General features: G+C 52.9%; 1 protein-coding gene across 23 annotated transcripts in view; it reads left to right on the forward strand.

The window, feature by feature from the left end:
- The window catches only part of PLEC (plectin), a 110,767-nt gene extending 95,274 nt beyond the window's left edge, over window positions 1–15,493 (forward strand). For all 23 annotated transcript variants that reach the window (XM_053467499.1, XM_053467502.1, XM_053467501.1 and 20 more), the window contains 8 exons: window positions 139–495; window positions 579–662; window positions 842–946; window positions 1,042–1,140; window positions 2,472–5,852; window positions 6,316–13,383; window positions 14,219–14,338; window positions 14,815–15,493. In XM_053467499.1, coding sequence (XP_053323474.1) covers window positions 139–495; window positions 579–662; window positions 842–946; window positions 1,042–1,140; window positions 2,472–5,852; window positions 6,316–12,624 — 10,335 coding nt within the window. In that variant the 3' untranslated portion in view covers window positions 12,625–13,383; window positions 14,219–14,338; window positions 14,815–15,493. The remainder of the gene's footprint in view (window positions 1–138; window positions 496–578; window positions 663–841; window positions 947–1,041; window positions 1,141–2,471; window positions 5,853–6,315; window positions 13,384–14,218; window positions 14,339–14,814) is intronic.
- Window positions 15,494–22,561: the final 7,068 nt, after the last annotated feature.

Genomic DNA, 22,561 nt, shown 5'->3' on the forward strand with positions numbered 1-22,561 from the left:
GTTACTGAATTCCCTTTATATATCGGACGTCTCACGAGCCGCCTTCATGAGGAGAGCTTGAAACGTCCGACGGCCGCTCTCTGTCCTCCTTGGCGCGCGCTCCGTTTTCATGGTGCGCTCTCCGTTTTGCCTTCGCAGAGGATGCGCGACCAGGTGGAAGGTCACCAGCCCCTCTTCAGCAGCTTGGAGACTGAGCTGAGCCGGGCCAGAGAGGTGAGCGAGAGGATGGTCCGGGCTCACAGCGAGCGGGACGTGGACCTGGAGAGATACAGGGAGAAGGTGCAGCTCCTGCTGGAGCGCTGGCAGGCCATTGTCTTCCAGATCGACATCCGGCAGCGAGAGCTGGAACAGCTGGGCAAGCAGCTCCGCTACTATCGCGAGAGCTACGAGTGGCTGATCAAGTGGATCCTGGACGCCAAGCAGCGGCAGGAGAAGATCCAGTCTGTGCCCATCACAGACAGCAAGACCGTGAAGGAGCAGCTGCTTCAGGAGAAGGTACGGGAAGGGACCCTTTAAACAAGAACTGCCGTGCGGGGAGCGGAGGGGAGATTTCTCTAACGCGTAACTCATCCCGGCAGAAACTCCTGGAGGAGAGCGAGAAAAACCGGGAGAAGGTGGACGAATGCCAGAAATACGCCAAGCAATACATCGATGCCATCAAGGTGAGCGTCTCGCCCTCGGCACGACCCCCCGGGGGACAACAGAGACTGACTGACTCACAGTTGACCGACATGGCCCTTACTCGGTCGACCTCCGGTGGCTTGGTCCGGCTGTAACGGCCCCGCGAGGCTGCCTTCCGCCCCCCTTTATATTTAATCTGTCTCTCCTTCTTCTTCGTTAGGACTTCGAGCTGCAGCTCGTTACGTACAAAGCCCAGGTAGAGCCGGCCTCGTCCCCGCTTAAAAAACCCAAAGTGCAGTCTGCGTCGGACAACATCATCCAGGAGGTGAGGAACCGGCGCGATGTCGCGGGTCGGGCCTTTCGTTACCCGCACGCGGCTCTGGCGGTAATCCGTGTAACCATGCGCTGTTTCTCCCGCAGTACGTGGAGCTCAGGACCAAATACAGCGAACTCACCACCCTGACCAGCCAGTACATCAAATTCATCACCGAGACCCTCAGACGCCTGGAGGAGGAGGAGGTACGAGCTCAGAAAGCAAGCGGCAATGGGTTAACTCATTGTGACGGCGGGTAGCCGGGTCTGGGCCGTGTAACGGGACCTAATGGCAGTGACGGGGTTAATTGGATAAAAGGCCGGTCCTTGTAAAGTGACCCAAGGACTGTGATGTGAAGCGCAGAAGGATTTCAGGATCTCCTGGCGTGATCCCGGGCGATCGGCCATCACTGCCAAGAGTTTGGGGAGATGCTGCAATCCCGGGTGTTGGGGCGTTAGTCTGCGGGTTGGACGGCTTTGCTGAGGTGAGGAGCCAGTCTTTAAGAGTAAGGGTTAATCCCGCCAACAAAGTAACCCGCGGGTGACGTCCATTATATGCGTTAAACCGGCTGGGATTCAGAGTCTGGCTCCTTCCCCTGACCCCGCAGAGCATTCCGGAGTCCGTCCGTCCCCGTCCCCCGTCCGTCCCCCTGTCCCCGTCCCCCGTCCGTCCCCCTGTCCCCGTCCCCCGTCCGTCCCCCTGTCCCCGTCCCCCGTCCGTCTGTCCCCCCGTCCGTCCGTCCCCCGTCCGTCTTTCCCCCCGTCCCCCGTCCGTCTTTCCCCCCGTCCCCGTCCGTCCGTCTTCACTCGGGTTTTCAGGCGTTAGAAAGTATTCACCGCATGGAGCGGCGGGAGTGCTGGGGTTTCTGGCCGGTGGGGGCTCCCTCTGCTGGTGGGCTGGCGAAACAAACTCGTCCAGGTTTTCTTTGGTTCTGCCAAAGGTTTATAGGGACGTTATATCCCCCCCCAAGAAAAAAAAATCCTAGGGGTCCCAATCCCTCCAGGGGCTCGCAATGATCACGCCCCTAATTACATCAGATGATCATGTGACATTTGGGCCCCCGATCTTCACACCGACTGCGTTAATCTTCTTGAATCACGTAATACTTCTAGTGAATTAACTCTTTAATTTCTGAGCAGTAGGATAATCGCACGCCGGTTTCATCCGTCCTGCTATGAGGACGATCCGTTATAAAAGAACGCAGAGCCATTTCTTATGAAAATTAACGTTTTTTGTAAACGTTCATCGCTGTTAAACCACGAAAATAATCTTTGGCACACTTTCCCTTTAAATCATGTGACCCGTGTGACTTCACCCCCGATGGAAGTGTTCCTGTAGTTCGTTGGGTACTCCATCACCCCACATACCCCGTCCATCCCTTTGTGTTCAACCATTGTTTTTAGTTAAGTTTAAGCATAGAATTATTTTTTTCCATCTGTTTTATTTTTATTTTTCTTTTTTTTCCCTTTTTGTCTCCATTGCCCCTCTCCGTCCCCTCTTACCCACCTCCCCCCCCTCTGTTCCTACCCTCCTTCAGAGAGCGGCCGAGAAGCTGAAGGAAGAGGAAAGGAGGAAACTGGCCGAGGTAGAGGCCCAGCTGGAGAAGCAAAGGCAGCTCGCCCAGGCCCACGAGCAAGCCAAAGCTCTGGCCGAGAACGAGGCCAGGGAACTGAGGCTCAACATGCAGGAAGAGGTCTCCAAAAGAGAGGTCGTCGCGGTGGACGCCGAGCAGCAAAAGAAGAACATTCAGCAGGAGCTGCAACACATGAAGCAAAACTCTGAAATGGAGATCAAAGCCAAGCTGAAGCTGATAGAGGAGGCCGAGTACAGCCGCAAGAAGGTGGAGGAGGAGATCCGGATCATCCGGCTGCAGCTGGAAACCAGTCAGAAGCAGAAGTCCAGCGCCGAGAACGAGCTGAGTGCCCTGAGAGCCCGGGCGGAGGAGGCCGAGAGGCAGAAGAAGCTGGCCCAGGAAGAGGCCGAACGCCTGCGCAAACAGGTGAAGGACGAGACCCAGAAGAAGAGGGAGGCCGAGGAGGAACTTCAGCGAAAGGTACAAGCGGAGAAAGATGCAGCGCGGGAAAAGCAAAAGGCTTTGGAAGACCTGGAAAAGTTACGGCTGCAGGCGGAGGAGGCAGAGCGGAGGATGAAACAGGCGGAACTAGAAAAGGAGAGGCAGATTAAACAGGCCCAGGAGATGGCCCAGCAAAGCGCAGAGACCCAGCTGCAGAGCAAGCGCATGTCCTTCCTGGAGAAGACCACTCAGCTGGAGATGTCCCTGAAGCAGGAGCACATCACGGTCACCCACTTGCAAGAAGAAGCCGAGCGTCTGAAGAAGCAGCAGCTGGACGCTGAGATAGCCAGAGAGGAAGCGGAGAAGGAGCTGGAGAAGTGGAGGCAGAAGGCCAACGAGGCTTTGCGTTTAAGGCTCCAAGCAGAAGAAGTTGCCCACAAGAAAGCTCTGGCCCAGGAGGAGGCTGAGAAGCAGAAAGAGGACGCAGAGCGGGAGGCCCGAAAGAGAGCCAAGGCTGAAGAGTCTGCCTTACGCCAGAAGGAACTGGCTGAGGACGAGCTGGAGAAACAGAGAAAGCTCGCCGACGAAACAGCCCAACACAAGTTTTCCGCCGAACAGGAGCTCATACGTCTGAAAGCCGAAGTGGATAATGGAGAGCAGCAGCGCATCGTCCTCGAGGAAGATCTTTACCGCCTGAAGAACGAGGTGAATGAGGCGATACAGAGAAGGAAGGGGCTCGAGGAAGAGCTGGCCAAGATGCGCACAGAAATGGAGATCCTCCTGCAGGCCAAATCCAAGGCAGAGGAAGAATCGCGCTCTACCAGTGAGAAGTCCAAGCAGATTCTAGAAGCTGAGGCCAGCAAGCTGCGGGAATTGGCAGAGGAAGCCGCTAGATTGCGCGCCCTCTCGGAGGAGGCTACGAGGCAAAGACAGCTGGCCGAAGAGGAAACCCTGCGACAGAGAGCAGAGGCCGAGAGAATCCTGAAAGAAAAGTTGGCAGCGATCAGCGAGGCCACGCGTCTGAAAACCGAGGCCGAAATTGCCCTGAAGGAGAAGGAGGCAGAGAATGAGCGTCTGCGACGGGTGGCGGAAGACGAGGCTTATCAGAGGAAGATGCTGGAGGAGCAAGCGGCCCAACACAAGCAGGACATCGAGGAGAAGATCCTCCAACTAAAACAGTCCTCTGACAGCGAGCTGGAGAGACAGAAGAACATCGTCGAAGAGACCGTGAAGCACCGGAGGGTGATTGAGGAAGAAATCCGAATTCTCAAAATAAGCTTTGAAAAGGCCTCAGCCGGCAAGTCTGACCTGGAGCTGGAACTACAGAAGCTAAAGAACATCGCAGAAGAGACCCAGCAAAGCAAGGAAAGGGCTGAGCAAGAAGCAGAGAGACAGCGCCAGTTAGCTCTAGAGGAGGAGAACAGGCGCAGAGAAGCGGAAGACAAGGTCAAGAAGATCATAGCTGCAGAACAGGAGGCCGCCAGACAACGTAAATCAGCCCTTGAAGAAGTGGAGAGGCTGAAGGCCAAGGCAGAAGAAGCCAAAAAACAGAAAGAACTAGCCGAAAAGGAGGCCGAAAGACAGATTCAGTTGGCTCAGGAGGCTGCCCGAAATAAAATCGAAGCCGAGGAGAAAGCTTATTATGCCGCCGTCCAGCAGAAGGAGCAGGAGCTGCTGCAGACGAGGAAACAGGAGCAGAGCGTTTTCGATAAGCTAAAGGAAGAGGCCGAGAAGGCCAAGCGCGCCGCCGAGGAAGCAGACCGCGCACGTGCCAGAGCCGAGCATGAAGCCGTCTTGTCGCGTCAGCAGGCAGAGGAAGCCGAACGCCTGAAGCAGAGGGCCGAGGACGAGGCTCAGGCTAAAGCCCAAGCGCAGGAGGAAGCCGAGAGGATCCGCAAAGATGCAGAGCTGGAGGCAGCGAAGAGGGCCCAGGCGGAGCAGGCTGCACTCAAACAGAAGCAGCTGGCCGACGCCGAAATGGAAAAACATAAGAAATTTGCAGAGAAAACTCTGAGACAAAAAGAGCAGGTCGAGAGCGAGCTAACCAAGGTGAAGCTTCAGCTGGAGGAAACCGACCATCAGAAGACCATTCTGGACGATGAGCTGAACCGCCTGAAGGAGGAAGTGACAGACTCGTTGCGGCAGAAGAAGCTCGTGGAGGAAGAGCTGTTTAAAGTCAAGATACAGATGGAAGAACTCATCAAGCTCAAGATCCGCATCGAGGAGGAAAACAAGGTACTCATCACGAAGGACAAAGACAATACCCAGAAGTTCCTGCAGGAGGAGGCTGAGAAGATGAAGCAGGTGGCCGAGGAGGCGGCTCGTCTGAGTATAGAGGCTCAGGAGGCTGCGCGTCTGAGGAAGATCGCGGAGGATGACCTTTCCGAGCAGAGAGCCTTGGCCGAGAAGATGCTGAAGGAGAAGATGCAAGCGGTCCAGGAAGCCACGCGCTTGAAAGCGGAGGCCGAATTGCTTCAGAAGCAAAAAGAGCTGGCTCTGGAACAGGCGAAGAAGCTCCAGGAAGACAAGGAGATGATGCAGCAGCAGCTTGCCGAGGAGACCGAGGGCTTCCAGAAGACGCTGGAGGCAGAGAGACGGCGCCAGCTGGACATCAGCGCTGAAGCCGAACGTCTCAAGCTGCAGGTGCTGGAAATGAGCAAAGCTCAGGCCAAAGCTGAGGAAGATGCCAAGAAGTTCAGGAAACAGGCCGAAGAAATCAGCGAGAAGCTGCACGAGACGGAGCTGTCCACCAAAGAGAAAATGACGGTGGTGCAGACTCTGGAGATACAAAGACAGCACAGCGACAAGGAGGCAGAGGAGCTCCGGAAAGCCATTTCCCAACTGGAGAAGGAGAAGCAGAAACTGAAGCAGGAGGCAGAGCTGCTCCAGAAAAAGTCCGAAGAGGTACTTCATTTACGGTCTTTCGCTGTTATTTGTCTGTCCAGCTAGTAACCTAGAGAAAGTCACAACGCGGTGCCAGTATTTCCCAGCGGTACCTCTCGTATTTTACTAGATTTATTCATTTATTTCCCAAAAGTTTCATGTTTTTTTCCCATTTCATTTTTTTGAAATATTAAGTCTTAAACACTATTATTGATTATTATAGCGTCATCATATTCCAAAGCGCTGTACGATATCTGGGTCACGTAGACCTGGCCCCACAGCCAGCTGATTCATTTTATGCCTCAGCCAATAATATAGGGTGTAAATATAGGCAATATATACGCAGCGTTCTGCTGACTCCCCCAGAGCATTGACTCCGCCTCCAAGTTTAGGAGAGCCAATACAGAGAGACGTGATGTGTTACCAATTCTTATTTTCACATATTTGACGTTTCTCCTGCTTCGTCCGTCTGTTTTTTTTACAGTTGGAGAAGAGTCAAAGGGAAATACTACGCCAAGAAACCCAACAACTTCAAACCACGTTCCTTTCCGAGAAAGAGATACTGATCCAAAAAGAAAAGTACATCGAAGAGGAGAAGGCCAAGCTAGAGAAACTCTTCGAGTCCGAGGTCAACAAGGCTAAAAACCTGAAGGCCGAGAAGGAGCGGCAGCTCAGCCAGTTGGAAGAGGAGAAGAGACTCCTGGCTGTCACCATGGAGGAGGCAACAAGGAAGCAGATGGAGGCCGAGGATAAAGTACGTCAAAAACAAGAAGAGCTTCAGGATCTCGAAAGAAAGAGACATGAGCAAGAACGGCTCCTGGAAGAGGAGAATAGAAAGCTGCGGGAGAAGCTGGAGCAGCTGGAGCAGGAGCATAAAATAGCTCTGGAGAAAACAAGAGAAACCATCATCCGTGAGAAAACAATCATCACACAGACTTCCATCCTGCCAAACGGCAACACCACCGCTTTAGATGGAAGCAGTCAGAATGGCGATCAGGAGAACGCGTTTGATGGTTTAAGGCAGAAAGTCTCTCCCAATAAGCTTTACGAGGCTGGCATCCTCACCAAAGAGATGCTGGATAAGTTGGCCAACAGGTCAGTGTCCGTACATGAGCTTTCCCAGAGAGACGACATCAAGAAATACCTGGAAGGCAGGAGCAGTATTGCCGGACTTCTAATAAAACCAGGCGAAGAAAAGATAAGCATTTACAATGCCATGAAGAAGAACCTCATCACCCCTGGAACTGCCCTCATTCTGCTGGAAGCTCAGGCGGCCTCTGGATTCATCATCGACCCGGTGAGGAACAGAAAACTGACGGTTAGCGAAGCGGTGAAGGAAAGCGTCATCGGCCCTGAACTGCACAACAAAATGCTGTCTGCTGAACGGGCAATTACTGGCTACAAAGATCCTTACACCGGAGACAAGATTTCTCTCTTCCAGGCCATGAAAAAGGACTTGATCGTAAAAGATCACGGAATCCGCCTGCTGGAAGCTCAAATTGCTACAGGAGGGATCGTTGACCCAGTCAATAGCCATCGGTTACCTCTGGATGTCGCTTACAAGCGTGGCTACTTTGATGAGGAAATGAACAAGATCCTGTCTGACCCCAACGATGATACAAAAGGCTTCTTTGATCCCAACACCCAAGAAAATCTGACGTACCTGCAGCTCATGGAGAAATGTGTGATAGACCCTGAAACAAAACTGTGTTTGTTGCCCTTGACCGACAAAGCTGGCAAGAGAGAACTGGTTTATACCGAATCGGAAACCAAAGACGTCTTCAAGAAAGCCACCGTTTCGGTTCCGTTCGGCAAATTTCAAGGAAAGACGGTCACCATCTGGGAAATAATAAACTCTGAGTACTTTACGGAAGAGCAAAGGCGGGAGCTCCTTAGGCAGTATAAATCTGGCAAAATCACTGTTGAGAAAATCATTAAGATCATAATCACCGTAGTGGAGGAGAACGAGAAGAAGAAGCAGCTTTGCTTTGACGGCCTGAGAGATCCTGTCCCAGCGGCAGAGCTGGTAGAGAGTAAGATCATCGATAAAGACCTTTTCAACCAACTTCACCAAGGTAAAAAGACCGTGAAAGAAGTGTCCGAGGTGGACTCTGTGAAAAAGTACTTGTCTGGAAGCACAGCCATAGCTGGAGTCCAGGTGGAGAAATCTGGTGAGAAGCTGACTTTGTATGAAGCCATAAGGAAAAATTTACTGAAGCCCCTTACGGCCCTTGCTCTACTCGAAGCCCAAGCAGGTACGGGATACATTATCGACCCCGTTCAAAACAAGCTCTTCCCTGTGGATGAAGCCGTCAAAGCCGGTACCGTGGGCCCAGAGTATCACGAGAAGCTACTCTCTGCCGAGAAGGCCGTCACCGGCTACAAAGATCCATACACAGGCCAGGCCCTTTCACTGTTCCAAGCACTGAAGAAGGGCCTCATCCCTAAAGATGGTGGCATTCGGCTCCTAGACGCTCAGCTGGCCACCGGTGGAATAATCGACCCAGTAAATAGCCACCGTCTTCCTCTCGATGTTGCCTACAAGCGAGGGCACCTGGACGAGGAGACTACTAAGCTTCTCTCCGAGCCCGTTGATGAAAACACTGGATTCTATGATCCAAATAGCCAAGAGCACCTGACGTATGGCCAGCTACAGAAAAAGTGCAAAGTAGACAAGAAAACCGGCCATTATTTGCTACCTCTGTCGGAAGAAGCCATAAAGTCACAACTGGAAGAGGTCTACAATGATTCCCAAGCCAAGGAAGCCTTTGAGAAGACAACTGTTGAAGTTCCAAGCGGCAGCTTTAAAGGAAGGACCATAACTATTTGGGAGTTAATTAATTCTGAATACTTTACGGAAGAACAAAGGAGAGAACTGATCCGTCAGTACAAAACCGGTAAAGTAACGATCGAGAAGATCATCAAGATCATGATCACCATCGTGGAAGAAACGGAAACCAAGAAACAGCAACGACTGACGTTTACTGGTCTTCGAGCACCCGTACCCGCCACGGAACTGCTGGAGTCCAAAATAATTGATAAGTCTCAATACGAACAGCTCAAAGACGGCAAGAAGTCCGTAAAAGAGTTATCAGAAACGGACTCCGTGAGGCGCTATCTCCAGGGCAGCGATAGCATTGCTGGAGTGTTCATAGAGGAGAACAAAGTAAAAATGAACATTTACCAAGCCATGAAGAGGAACTTGCTAAGGCCAGGCACTGCTCTCGTACTTCTTGAAGCCCAAGCCGCCACCGGGTTCATCATCGACCCTGTGAAAAACCAGAAGTTCTATGTAAACGAGGCGGTGAAAGCCGGCGTAGTTGGTCCCGAACTGCACGAGAAACTTCTGTCTGCAGAAAAAGCCGTGACCGGCTACAAAGACCCATATTCCGGAAACACAATCTCTGTCTTTGAAGCTATGCAGAAAGGGCTCATCCTGAAAGACCACGGAATCCGCCTGTTAGAAGCACAGATAGCTACAGGGGGCGTTATCGACCCCGTTCACAGCCATCGCGTCCCAGTGGAAGTCGCTTACAAGCGTGGATACTTTGACGAAGCCATGAACAAAATCCTGTCTGACCCCACAGATGATACCAAAGGATTTTTCGACCCCAACACCCATGAAAACCTTACATACCTGCAGCTGAAGGAAAGATGCATCCGAGATCCAGACACCGGCCTTTGCCTCCTTCCCTTAAAGAAGCAAGAGAAGACGGCTGCAGCGGAGACCAGCAAAGTCTACAGTGAGGAGGAGACCAGGAAGGTGTTTGAAGAAACTACAGTAGACATTCCTTCTGGAAGCTTGGCCGGCTCTTCCATGACCATATGGGAGCTCATGCAATCCGACCTCCTCCCTCAGGAGGAGAGAGACCGGCTGATGGAGGAATTCCGCGCGGGCAGGTTGACAAAGGAGCGTATGATTATCATCATCATCGAGATTATTGAGAAGACCGAAATTATCCGTCAACAGGAGCTCTACTCGTATGACTTCGTACGTCGCCGCATTACGGCAGAGGAATTGTACGAGTCTAAACTTATCACGGTGGAAATCTACAGCATGCTTAAGCAAGGGACGAAGACCATTCAAGAGATTATACAGATCGAGAGCGTCTGGAAATACCTGTATGGTACAGGGTGCGTTGCTGGGCTGCAGCTTCCTGGCTCTAGGCAAACCGTCAGCATTTACCAAGCGATGAAAAAAGGATTCATATCTCCTGATGTGGCCCATTTACTGCTGGACGCCCAAGCGGCCACTGGCTTCATTATCGATCCTGTAAAGAATGAGCTCCTGACGGTAGACGAGGCTGTGAGAAAGGGGGTCGTCGGACCCGAAATTCACGACCGACTCCTCTCTGCTGAAAGAGCGGTCACAGGCTACAGAGATCCTTACACGGAGCAGATGATCTCCATTTTCCAAGCAATGAAGAAAGACCTCATCCCCGCTGACCAAGCTCTTAGGCTTCTGGATGCCCAGTTGGCGACAGGTGGCATCATTGACCCACGCTTCAGCTTCCACATCCCAAATGAAACTGCTTACATGCGCGGGTATCTCAACAAAGACACCGTCGATATGTTGTCCGAACCAAGTGAAGTCCGGAGCTATGTGGACCCTTCCACCGATGAAAAGCTCAGCTATTCTCAGCTTCTCAAGAGGTGCCACCGTGATGAAAACACCAAGATGTTCCTGCTGCCCCTCGCAGACAAGAGGAAGCTGACATTCAAAGGATTGAGGAAAGATATCACTATGGAAGAACTTGTGCGCTCAGAAGTAATCGACGCGGTTACAGCTCAGCAGCTACAAGACGGGCTAACCTCTGTCGAGGAAGTTTCAAGACACCTGCAGAAGTTCCTTGAGGGAACGAGCTGCATTGCTGGTGTCTACGTGGAGTCCAGCAAAGAGAGATTCTCCATCTATCAAGCTATGAAGAAAGGTATGATCAGACCAGGAACCGCCTTTGAGTTACTCGAAGCCCAGGCAGCCACCGGGTATGTGATTGACCCAATCAAGGGACTCAAGTTAGCAGTGGAAGATGCTGTGCGCATGGGCATTGTAGGTCCAGAATTCAAAGATAAGCTCCTGTCGGCAGAAAGAGCGGTGACCGGTTACAAGGACCCCTACTCGGGCAAGATAATCTCTCTCTTCCAAGCCATGAAGAAAGGGCTGATTCTAAAAGATCATGGAATCCGCTTACTTGAGGCCCAGATTGCAACCGGAGGCATCATCGACCCAGAGGAAAGTCACCGTCTGCCAGTGGAGATAGCCTATAAAAGAGGTCTGTTTGATGAGGAAATGAATGAGATCCTCACCGATCCAAGTGACGACACCAAGGGATTCTTTGATCCTAACACAGAGGAGAATCTGACCTACCTCCAGCTCATGGAGAGATGCATCACAGATCCACAAACTGGCCTCTGTCTTCTGCCGCTTAAAGAAAAGAAACGCGAAAGAAAGACCTCTTCTAAATCCTCAGTCCGTAAGCGCAGGGTGGTAATTGTTGACCCAGAGACCGGTAAAGAGATGTCTGTCTATGAAGCTTATCGCAAAGGTCTTATCGATCACCAGACCTACATGGAACTCTCTGAGCAAGAATGTGAGTGGGAAGAGGTCACCATCTCCTCTTCCGATGGGGTAGTAAAGTCTATGATCACAGATAGAAGATCAGGGCGACAATATGATATTGATGATGCAATTGCAAAAGGCCTAATTGATCAGTCATCACTGGACCAGTATCGCGCAGGCACCTTGTCCATCACAGAGTTTGCAGACATGCTATCAGGGAATATGGGTGGATTCCGCTCAAGATCATCTTCCGTCGGCTCTTCTTCTTCTTACCCAGCAAGCCCAGCTGGAAGAGCTCAGTCTGTATCTTGGAGTGATCCGACTGAAGAAACCGGCCCCATCGCAGGTATCGTGGACACTGACACCTTAGAAAAAGTATCAGTCACCGAGGCCATGCATCGCAACCTTGTGGACAACATCACCGGACAGAGGTTGCTAGAAGCCCAAGCGTGTACAGGAGGAATCATTGACCCCGTCACAGGGCAAAAATTCTCAGTTATTGATGCCGTCAACAAGGGTCTGGTGGACAAAATCATGGTGGACAGAATTAACCTTGCCCAGAAGGCATACAATGGATTTGAAGACCCGAGGACAAAGACAAAAATGTCAGCAGCCCAAGCTCTGAAGAAGGGTTGGCTTTATTACGAGGCCGGCCAGCGGTTTTTGGAAGTTCAGTACCTCACCGGTGGCCTTATAGAGCCAGATGTTGAAGGACGTGTCAACCTGGATGAAGCCCTACGGAAAGGCACTATCGATGCTCGCACTGCCCAAAAACTGCGAGATGTGAACACGTACTCCAAGTATTTGACCTGTCCAAAAACTAAACTCAAGATCTCCTACAAAGAAGCCATGGAGAAGAGCATGGTGGAAGATGGGACCGGCCTAAGACTTCTGGAAGCATCCTCTCAGTCCAGCAAAGGATACTACAGCCCATACAACGTCAGCGGCTCCGGTTCAGCCTCGGGCTCCAGGTCCGGTTCTAGAACAGGATCCAGGTCCGGCTCAAGACGAGGCAGCTTCGATGCCACTGGCAACTCCGGCTTCTCAATGAGCTTCTCCTCTTCCTCGTTCTCCTCTAGCAACTACGGCCGCAGATACACCACTGGTCCCCAGGGCATCCCGTTTGACGTGGCAGGCTTGACAGATGCACTGTTAACCTTAAGTCAAAGCTGCAGCCAAGAAGCAAACCGGGGTCTCGGCGTGTTTGGAGCCCCCTTGCCTGGTCTAGTATAGGAATTTCAAAACCCCCTTTGATCTCATGAACTTTAACAACCTTTTCCTGCTCTGCATGTGGTGAAGCTTTACTTTTTTATTTTATAAATATATATATATATAAATCTATAACACTCAGTTTATTACTTACTGTACAACAAAGCAGTGCCTACAATTTAACCAAAAAGCTAGAAAGAAGAAAACTTTAGCCAGGTGACATCATATATTCATGTTTTTATTTGTATATTGAGAGATGACTACGATGCCTGAAAACACTATCATCGAGCGCCAGAATTTAGCCAGGTTGGCATGGTGTGCACTTGTTACTGTCCACCCGCAGAGCGATACCCACCAGAAAAGGCAGCAATTAACCCAGAACTCATCGTCCACCCCCCCCTACACGGGATAACCTGCTTATCAACCTGCGCAGGATCCAGGGCCCCAGCTTCTAAAGCCCAAAGGACCATCAAAACCATCGTCTTCCCTTTGCTGCCTACCTTCTGTCCGCAATAACCTACCTCCTTCATGAATATAACGAAACCAACACTCCACCATTATGCGGACAATCAAGAGTCAAAGCCATTTTTTGGACCCTTCTTCATCGGCAGAAGAACCTCACTCAACGTATACTCAATCCTCTGACCACTGAGAGAAAACCCATCACCATCTAATGACCGCCATCGACCCGTCCTCCTCCTCCTCCTCCTCAACCCTCTTGTGTGTTCCTCACTCCCGTCTTCCGAGATGCCCCTCCATGAGGCTCCTAAAGGTCTCCCAACTGTAAGTCCATCGTGGGTCAGACATTACGGAGGGCTACTCCCTTCTTGCCTGCTTTCTCCTCGACTAACTCTATGTCCCCTCACTGTCCTTTCCTTATGAGGCTCACCGTTTTTTGGTGAAACCGGCTTCAGTAAGCGATGGTTGGGCGCACGTCCTGCTCCTGCCTGGTGTCCGTCACGTGCCTCCAAAACACTCCAATTGCCCCAGATCCGTTGGTTTTACCTGGTTGGAACGGTGACTCCAGAACCTTCGATCTAGAATGATGGGCCGAGGCCGAGCATCCGGACTGCGGGTCGAGTGCTAAACCTGTGTATATGTTTCCTTAATCCTCATTCTCCATTAACCTTACCTCTTTATGCTTAGATCTCCCACTATCCTGTAATATTCCCAGCATGCAACTGGCTCCTTCTTCCTAATTGGCTGCTCAGCTTGTGCCTTTTTCAATTTTTTTCCATTGGTCTAATTACTGGTGCGGGACTCCAGTCATTGAGAGGGTTTAGTTGGACGCGTGCCTCGGGATTAATGTGCTGCAGACGAGGAGGCCCTGGCCATGCGCGGCGTCTGCTCCGTAACGAGACGTTTTCATAGGCCGCATGTGGAGCCGCGTTACTCTTTCCGAAGGCCGACCGCTATTTCCCGAGACTCTGAAATGCTCTTTAGGGGAAAGTTGGAAGTTTTGCTCTGAATCCCCATTATCAGTATTGAGGGGGGACCCGGTCAGGGGCAGTTTAAGGGGGTAACTGGGGTGGGGGCAGTGAGCGGGGTTCATGGTTCTGTGTTGCTGGATGTTAATATGCCCCTGCCATCCGCTAACCGCGCTCTCCCGTCCCGTCAGGGTCTGTCCCCAGCCGGTTCCGGAAGTGATTGTTCCTCCTGTCACCCCGACGTCCCATGGATCGGATACCGGCCAGAAACTCTGGGCACCCCAGGACCGCCTGCGCACCCCCAAATCCAGGTACCTGTATGCTGCCTGCCCCGGGGAGAGGGGTGACTGGGATTTAGTAAATCAGGGCCCGGCCCCGCGGGATGTTCCGGGTATTGCCCCCGTACAGAGAGGGGTATTAGTGATACAGAGAGGGGGCAGACCGGTGATGGCGCTTAGCATTATATGGGGGTAAGTGCAAGCTGCACACAGGCTTTCCTTACGGGGACTGACGCTGTCTAAAACCCGCTGTGCCCCTGCCTCGCGCGCTGCCGCAGGCCGCTGGCCGCAGGTATTGTCTTGCGCTGTCGCAGGTATTGTCTTGCGCTGTCGCAGGCCGCAGGTATTGTCTTGCGCTGTCGCAGTTAGTCGCAGGTATTGTTGCAATCATTGTCGCAGTTAGTCGCAGGTATTGTTGCTGTCGCAGGTATTGTTGCTGTCGCAGTCCTTGCCGCTCGCTGCGTCGCAGTCACTGTCACATTATCACCTCATGCCTTTCATTTTTATAGAGCATCGGGATCTACCATCTGTCCTGTTGGAAGGGGGGTGCTCCCCCATTCTCCGTTGCCGTCCTCTGCTGTGATGCCCGCTGGAAATCCCTCCCCTTTTCCAACATATCCCTCCCCTTCCGTCTGTCCGTCCACCCCCTATAGTCATTAACCCTGTCTGTGCTGTCTCTTTAAGCGCTGATTGGGTTAATGCCTCCCCGGATGCCCCAGGAGGTCCTGTCTGCATGAAGGGAGACGCATCCTCATCCTCCAGATCATCCTCATCCTCACCCGACACTCCACGTGACGTCCTGTGTGTGCCCCCGCTGGGCGGCGGATCCTCGCGTGGCCGCGTCTCATGTGCCTTCTCTTCTCATTGGTCTCTGGGTCCTTACAATGGCTGACAGACTCTGCCTTTTACTGGATTAATTGCCCTTCGAGGGGTATTTATTACCCAGTTACCCGTCACAGGAATGCTTGTGGTTTTTCGGTGTATATATTGCATTTCCTTTATAGATAACGAGGGTAATAAACGCCCCGTTTAACCCCTCCGGTGCTGCCTGAACCTGCCGAGCAGTTTAACCCCTCCGGTGCTGGAGCGTAGTCCCTGGCCCGCGACACTAGCAGATTGTACATACGTGGATGTAAACGCCGTGACTTCTGCCTCTCAATGCAACCAGTAAACTGTTATCATACAGAAGCGTGTCCGTGTCCGTGTGTGGGGGAGGGGCGCGGCCCGTGACGTCTACATGATCCATCATTACATGTGTGTGGACTGCAAGCGCCGGTGCATGTTCTCTACCGCTGATTTATCTATACATTATACAGGGGGCCGGTCACTGATTTATCTATACATTATACAGGGGGCCGGTCACTGATTTATCTATACATTATACAGGGGCCGGTCACTGATTTATCTATACATTATACAGGGGCCGGCTCACAGATTTATCTATACATTATACAGGGGACCGGTCACTGATTTATCTATACATTATACAGGGGGCCGGCTCACTGATTTATCTATATATTATACAGGGGCCGGTCACTGATTTATCTATACATTATACAGGGCCCCGGCTCACTGATTTATCCATACATTATACAGGGGGCCGGTCACTGATTTAACTATACATTATACAGGGGCCGGTCACTGATTTATCTATACATTATACAGGGACCGGCTCGCTGATTTATCTATACATTATACAGGGGCCGGTCACTGATTTATCTATACATTATACAGGGGGCCGGTCACTGATTTATCTATACATTATACAGGGGCCGGTCACTGATTTATCTATACATTATACAGGGGCCGGTCACTGATTTATCTATACATTATACAGGGGACCGGTCACTGATTTATCTATACGTTATACAGGGAGCCGGTCACTGATTTATCTATACATTATACAGGGCCCCGGCTCACTGATTTATCCATACATTATACAGGGGGCCGGTCACTGATTTATCTATACATTATACAGGGGGCCGGTCACTGATTTATCTATACATTATACAGGGGGAGCGGTCACTGATTTATCTATACATTATACAGGGGGCCGGTCACTGATTTATCTATACATTATACAGGGGGCCGGCTCACTGATTTATCTATACATTATACAGGGGCCGGTCACTGATTTATCTATACATTATACAGGGACCGGTCACTGATTTATCTATACATTATACAGGGGGCCGGTCACTGATTTATCTATACATTATACAGGGGCCGGCTCGCTGATTTATCTATACATTATACAGGGGGCCGGTCACTGATTTATCTATACATTATACAGGGGGCCGGTCACTGATTTATCTATACATTATACAGGGGGCCGGTCACTGATTTATCTATACATTATACAGGGGCCGGTCACTGATTTATCTATACATTATACAGGGGCCGGCTCGCTGATTTATCTATACATTATACAGGGGGCCGGTCACTGATTTATCTATACATTATACAGGGGCCGGTCACTGATTTATCTATACATTATACAGGGGCTGGTCACTGATTTATCTATACATTATACAGGAGCCGGTCACTGATTTATCTATACATTATACAGGGGGCCGGTCACTGATTTATCTATACATTATACAGGACGCCGGGCACTGATTTATCTATACATTATACAGGGGCCGGTCACTGATTTATCTATACATTATACAGGGGCAGGTCACTGATTTATCTATACATTATACAGGGGGCCGGTCACTGATTTATCTATACATTATACAGGGGCCGGCTCGCTGATTTATCTATACATTATACAGGGGCCGGTCACTGATTTATCTATACATTATACAGGGGCCGGCTCGCTGATTTATCTATACATTATACAGGGGGCCGGTCACTGATTTATCTATACATTATACAGGGGCCGGTCACTGATTTATCTATACATTATACAGGGGCCGGCTCGCTGATTTATCTATACATTATACAGGGGCAGGTCACTGATTTATCTATACATTATACAGGGGGCCGGTCACTGATTTATCTATACATTATACAGGGGCCGGTCACTGATTTATCTATACATTATACAGGGGGCCGGTCACTGATTTATCTATACATTATACAGGGGCCGGCTCAGATTCATCTATACATTATACAGGGGCCGGTCACTGATTTATCTATACATTATACGGGGGGGGCACTATACATTATACAGGGGGCGTTATGGTTCGGTGTGTATAGAGCGCAGAGATTAGTAAATAAAGTGAGTCCAGCAGATCGTCAGGAACGGCCGGCGGGTCTCTTGTGAAGAGCGGGGTGAACGTTAAATACCCCAAAGGGGTGAATGGGGTAGCAGCTGTGACCGGACACAACTCCCATCACCCTCATCTAGTGTCCATCAAACAGCTGAAGGGCCAGAGGGCCGGTAACGCTCTCTCTCTTTCTCCCGCAGAGTTTTCCTCTGAACTCTTCCTCAGGGATCAGCGCTGGGGCGGCCAACCAGCAGAGGTAAGTTACCCCCGGGGCAAGGGAAACGCTCCGGGGTGGCCCCCACTGCCATGCTGGGGCTGTGCAATGGCCTAGGGGCCCCTGCAGTGCGTGGGGTAAATCCGTTACTCCGTTATACGCCCGGCAGGGGGCAGCACTCCACGTGCCGACGTCCCATTTCAAGCTGCCCCATAGACAGGCGATTAACCCCCCCGGTGTATTCTCAGACCTGCGTGTACATGCGGCCCCCGTGGCCCCCCCTCTGGGGGTATTTGACATGTTTAGGGCTGCCACCTTTCTTGCAAAAAAATACCGGCCAAGCTAATTTGCATGATCTGGCATATAGGGGGTTAAAAGGCATTCCTGGTGGCAGAGTGTTTAGTGTATTATTTTTTGCCCCCCCCCCCCCCCGTGTAGGTAAATCGTCCCCATAACGCCCCTGCCCCGCGTGGTAATTGTATTATGAGTGGGCTGCAGGTCACGGAGGTCTCCGTCTGGAGCCGCCGCAGGTTAATTACATTTTATTAAGAGATTAAAGGGAATGAGAGAGGTCGGGTCGCCCACACGGAGAGACTGTCTGTAAACTCAGGGATTAGACAGTCCAGAGCTTCAGCGGCGCTCCATACTGTGATGGGGTCTCGGGCTGTAAGACCCCGTTACGCTCGATGTCTCGGCTCATGAGGCGCGTCTCTCACATTCCTGCGACGTTCAGCGTAACGCGGATGTCTCTTATAGAGAGAATTATCACCTTGTGTCATAGAGGGGTCCGTCTCGTGATAGGGGGGGTCTGTCTCGTGATAGAGGGGTCCGTGTCGTGATAGGGGGGTCAGTCTCGTGATAGAGGGGTCTGTCTCGTGATAGGGGGGTCCGTCTCGTGATAGAGGGGTCCGTGTCGTGATAAAGGGGTCCGTCTCGCAATAGAGGGGTCCGTCTCGTGATAGGGGGGTCCGTCTCGTGATAGGGGGGTCCGTCTCGTGATAGATGGGTCTGTCTCGTGATAGGGGGGTCCGTCTCGTGATAGGGGGGTCTGTGTTGTGATAGAGGGGTCCGTCTCGTGATAGAGGGGTCCGTCTCGTGATAGAGGGGTCTGTCTCATGATAGAGGGGTCTGTCTCGTGAGAGAGGGGTCCATGTCGTGATAGAGGGGTCTGTCCCGTGATAGAGGGGTCTGTCTCGTGATAGAGGGGTCTGTCTCGTGATAGAGGGGTCCGTCTCGTGATAGGGGGCTCCGTCTCGTGATAGGGGGCTCCGTCCCGTGATAGAGGGGTCTGTCTCGTGATAGAGGGGTCCGTCTCGTGATAGAGGGGTCTGTCCCGTGATAGAGGGGTCTGTCTCGTGATAGGGGGCTCCGTCCCGTGATAGAGGGGTCTGTCTCGTGATAGAGGGGTCCGTCTCGTGATAGGGGGCTCCGTCTCGTGATAGGGGGCTCCGTCCCGTGATAGAGGGGTCTGTCTCGTGATAGAGGGGTCCGTCTCGTGATAGGGGGCTCCGTCTCGTGATAGGGGGCTCCGTCCCGTGATAGAGGGGTCTGTCTCGTGATAGGGGGCTCCGTCTCGTGATAGGGGGCTCCGTCCCGTGATAGAGGGGTCTGTCTCGTGATAGAGGGGTCCGTCTCGTGATAGAGGGGTCCGTCTCATGGTAGAGGGGTTTTAATGCTGCCCCCCCCGCAGGGAGTTGTGGAGGACGTGGAGGTCGGAGGTCGAGGGTCAGGTCCGCTCGCTGTGGCTGCTCCTGCAGATGATGGAGACCTCGCTGCCGGATTTAAATGACGGCCCCCCGGAGGTAAGAAGGAGACTCGCGTGGCCTCTCAGGGAGGACGCAGACATCAAAGGAAGCCGGAAAGCGGGGTTAGTGGGGGAAACGCATCTCCCCCGGACGGGGCAGCAGAGCTCTGCGCTGGATGGCGGATTTACCCCCCGACCTCATTGTACAACGGACAGCATTGGGGGCTCCGGAGAACCGGGGGGCGTCATCTGTGGGATCCCCGCTCCATCCCCGTCCGGCCCCCGCCAGCCCTCACCGCGTCACACATAATTCCCACACTCGCTGTCCCACAGAGCTTGCAATCAACGAGCGAGTGATACTCCAGGACCCGCCTTCGTTTATTTGCCCCCCGGGGTCCCACGTCTCAGGCCAGCGCTAATTACATTCAGGAAGTGGGGGGGGGGCGTAATTAATTGGTTCTGGGACGGGGTATAAATCCAAATTCTAATTACCCTCCTGACCCCTCTCTTTGCCCCCCCTTCTTCCCGCCTGTTCCCGGACCCTGTAATAATCCCCCCGTCCCTCGTCTCTCCCCGCCGTGGGTCAGCGCGGTGCTCAGCGGACAGACAATGGCGCCTGTCATGCGCGGCTAATCGCTGGAATAACAGATCGAGGGGATGCCCCAGAGGTTTATGGTGCGGCTCAGCCTGGCACTGCGTGGCATCCATGCTTCTCCCAAATGGCCTGAGCCGGAGAGATGCCCCTCCTCTGGTCTTTTGCCCCAGAATGGGAGGGGCGGGGGGTTCTTTCTGGCCCCAGACTCCGGGGGGGGGGTCCACATCACCCCAGACACTGTTTCTTTGCCCCCCAAAAACCTGCAATCGTTTCAAGAGTTTATTTCTATGGCACCAACAATCAGGGTAGCGCGGTACACGGGGGGGGGGGCGTGTTTCTGATTGGCTGAGGGTTTATTGGAATAAATGATTATTATGATGTAATACGCGGCGCGCGGAATGATGGATCGCAGAAGCTGTTACTTTGTAGATTGTGAGGACTCGGCGCTCATCTCTCGAATTAACTCTCGAGCGCCCGTCGCGATCTTTAAAGCGCCACTCCATCTTATCGTTAATCCCGGCTCTCCACTTCCTATGAGACGGATCGACATCTGCCCCCGCTGGGTAATACGCCCCAAATCCACCCCATCTGTCACTTTAAAACTTCAGAGAGATGCAGACGGAACTGGGACAGAGCACTGCTTAGCAGACATGGGCCAGAACGAGCTCATGGATCAAACACTGTCACATACATTGCCTGCTATCCTGCCACTATACATGGAACCGCCTCCCAGCAGGGGTGGCAGGTGCTCAGACTGCAGTGGGGCAGAGTTGGGTCTGAGGGGGGGTTAGGATTCTAATTGGCTGGAAAATCTGGAGATTTGAGTAAATATTTCGGTGGCCGGTCCCGTGGGCCGCAGAACGGCCAGTCTTCTCTGGGAATACCCCTGCCCCCCCACACACCCTCCTGCCCCCCATCGTACCCTCCTGACCCCCCCCCACACCCCCAGAAACAATAAGGCAGCTCCGTTTAACTCCTGCCATACCAGACGCCCCAGCTGGTGTTGTCAGGGAGACTCCAAGGGGTTTAGGAACAATGCAGGGAGGGGGCAGGGGGGTAAATGGGGAGGAATTTGTGTCAGGATGCTGGAAGATTAACCCCGCATTATCCCTCGTCTGGCTCATTTACCCCACACAGCCCCTGCTCCCATTTGCCCCGCAGAGATTCCCCGTTTCCTTATAAATAGAGAGCGAGGCGAGGCGCGCCGTTTAGTGCAGAGACGCCTTTTCAATCATTTCATTAAAAGAATAAACGCGGCCGGCAGAAACCCCCCATATCTGCCCCGCGCTCCAACCCTGTGCCCTGATTCTGCCCCGCGCTCCAACCCTGTGCCCTGATTCTGCCCCGCGCTCCAACCCTGTGCCCTGATTCTGCCCCGCGCTCCAACCCTGTGCCCTGATTCTGCCCCGCGCTCCAACCCTGTGCCCTGATTCTGCCCCGCGCTCCAACCCTGTGCCCTGATTCTGCCCCGCGCTCCAACCCTGTGCCCTGATTCTGCCAAGCGCTCCAACCCTGTGCCCTGATTCTGCCCCGCGCTCTTACCCTGTGCCCTGATTCTGCCCCGCGCTCCAACCCTGTGCCCTGATTCTGCCCCGCACTCCAACCCTGTGCCCTGATTCTGCCCCGCGCTCCAACCCTGTGCCCTGATTCTGCCCCGCACTCTAACCCTGGGCCCTGATTCTGCCCTGCACTCTTACCCTGGGCCCTGATTCTGCCCTGCGCTCTTACCCTGTGCCCTGATTCTGCCCCGCACTCTTACCCTGTGCCCTGATTCTGCCCCGCGCTCTAACCCTGTGCCCTGATTCTGCCCCGCGCTCTAACCCTGTGCCCTGATTCTGCCCCGCACTCTTACCCTGTGCCCTGATTCTGCCCCGCGCTCCAACCCTGTGCCCTGATTCTGCCCCGCGCTCCAACCCTGTGCCCTGATTCTGCCCCGCGCTCCAACCCTGTGCCCTGATTCTGCCCCGCGCTCTTACCCTGTGCCCTGATTCTGCCCCGCACTCCAACCCTGTGCCCTGATTCTGCCCCGCGCTCTAACCCTGTGCCCTGATTCTGCCCCGCACTCTTACCCTGTGCCCTGATTCTGCCCCGCACTCTTACCCTGTGCCCTGATTCTGCCCCGCACTCCAACCCTGTGCCCTGATTCTGCCCCGCACTCTAACCCTGGGCCCTGATTCTGCCCCGCACTCTAACCCTGGGCCCTGATTCTGCCCTGCACTCTAACCCTGTGCCCTGATTCTGCCCCGCGCTCTAACCCTGTGCCCTGATTCTGCCCCGCGCTCTAACCCTGTGCCCTGATTCTGCCCCGCACTCTAACCCTGCGCCCTGATTCTGCCCTGCGCTCTTAACCTGTGCCCTGATTCTGCCCCGCGCTCTTACCCTGTGCCCTGCTTTTGCCCCGGGGTCTGTTACCCTGTGCCCTGCTTTTGCCCCGGGGTCTGTTACCCTGTGCCAAAATTAGGAAACACAAGTTTTATCAACTGGTTGT

The sequence above is a fragment of the Spea bombifrons genome, chromosome 5 (genome assembly GCF_027358695.1).
Source record: "Spea bombifrons isolate aSpeBom1 chromosome 5, aSpeBom1.2.pri, whole genome shotgun sequence".
NCBI classification, from domain to species: domain Eukaryota; kingdom Metazoa; phylum Chordata; class Amphibia; order Anura; family Pelobatidae; genus Spea; species Spea bombifrons.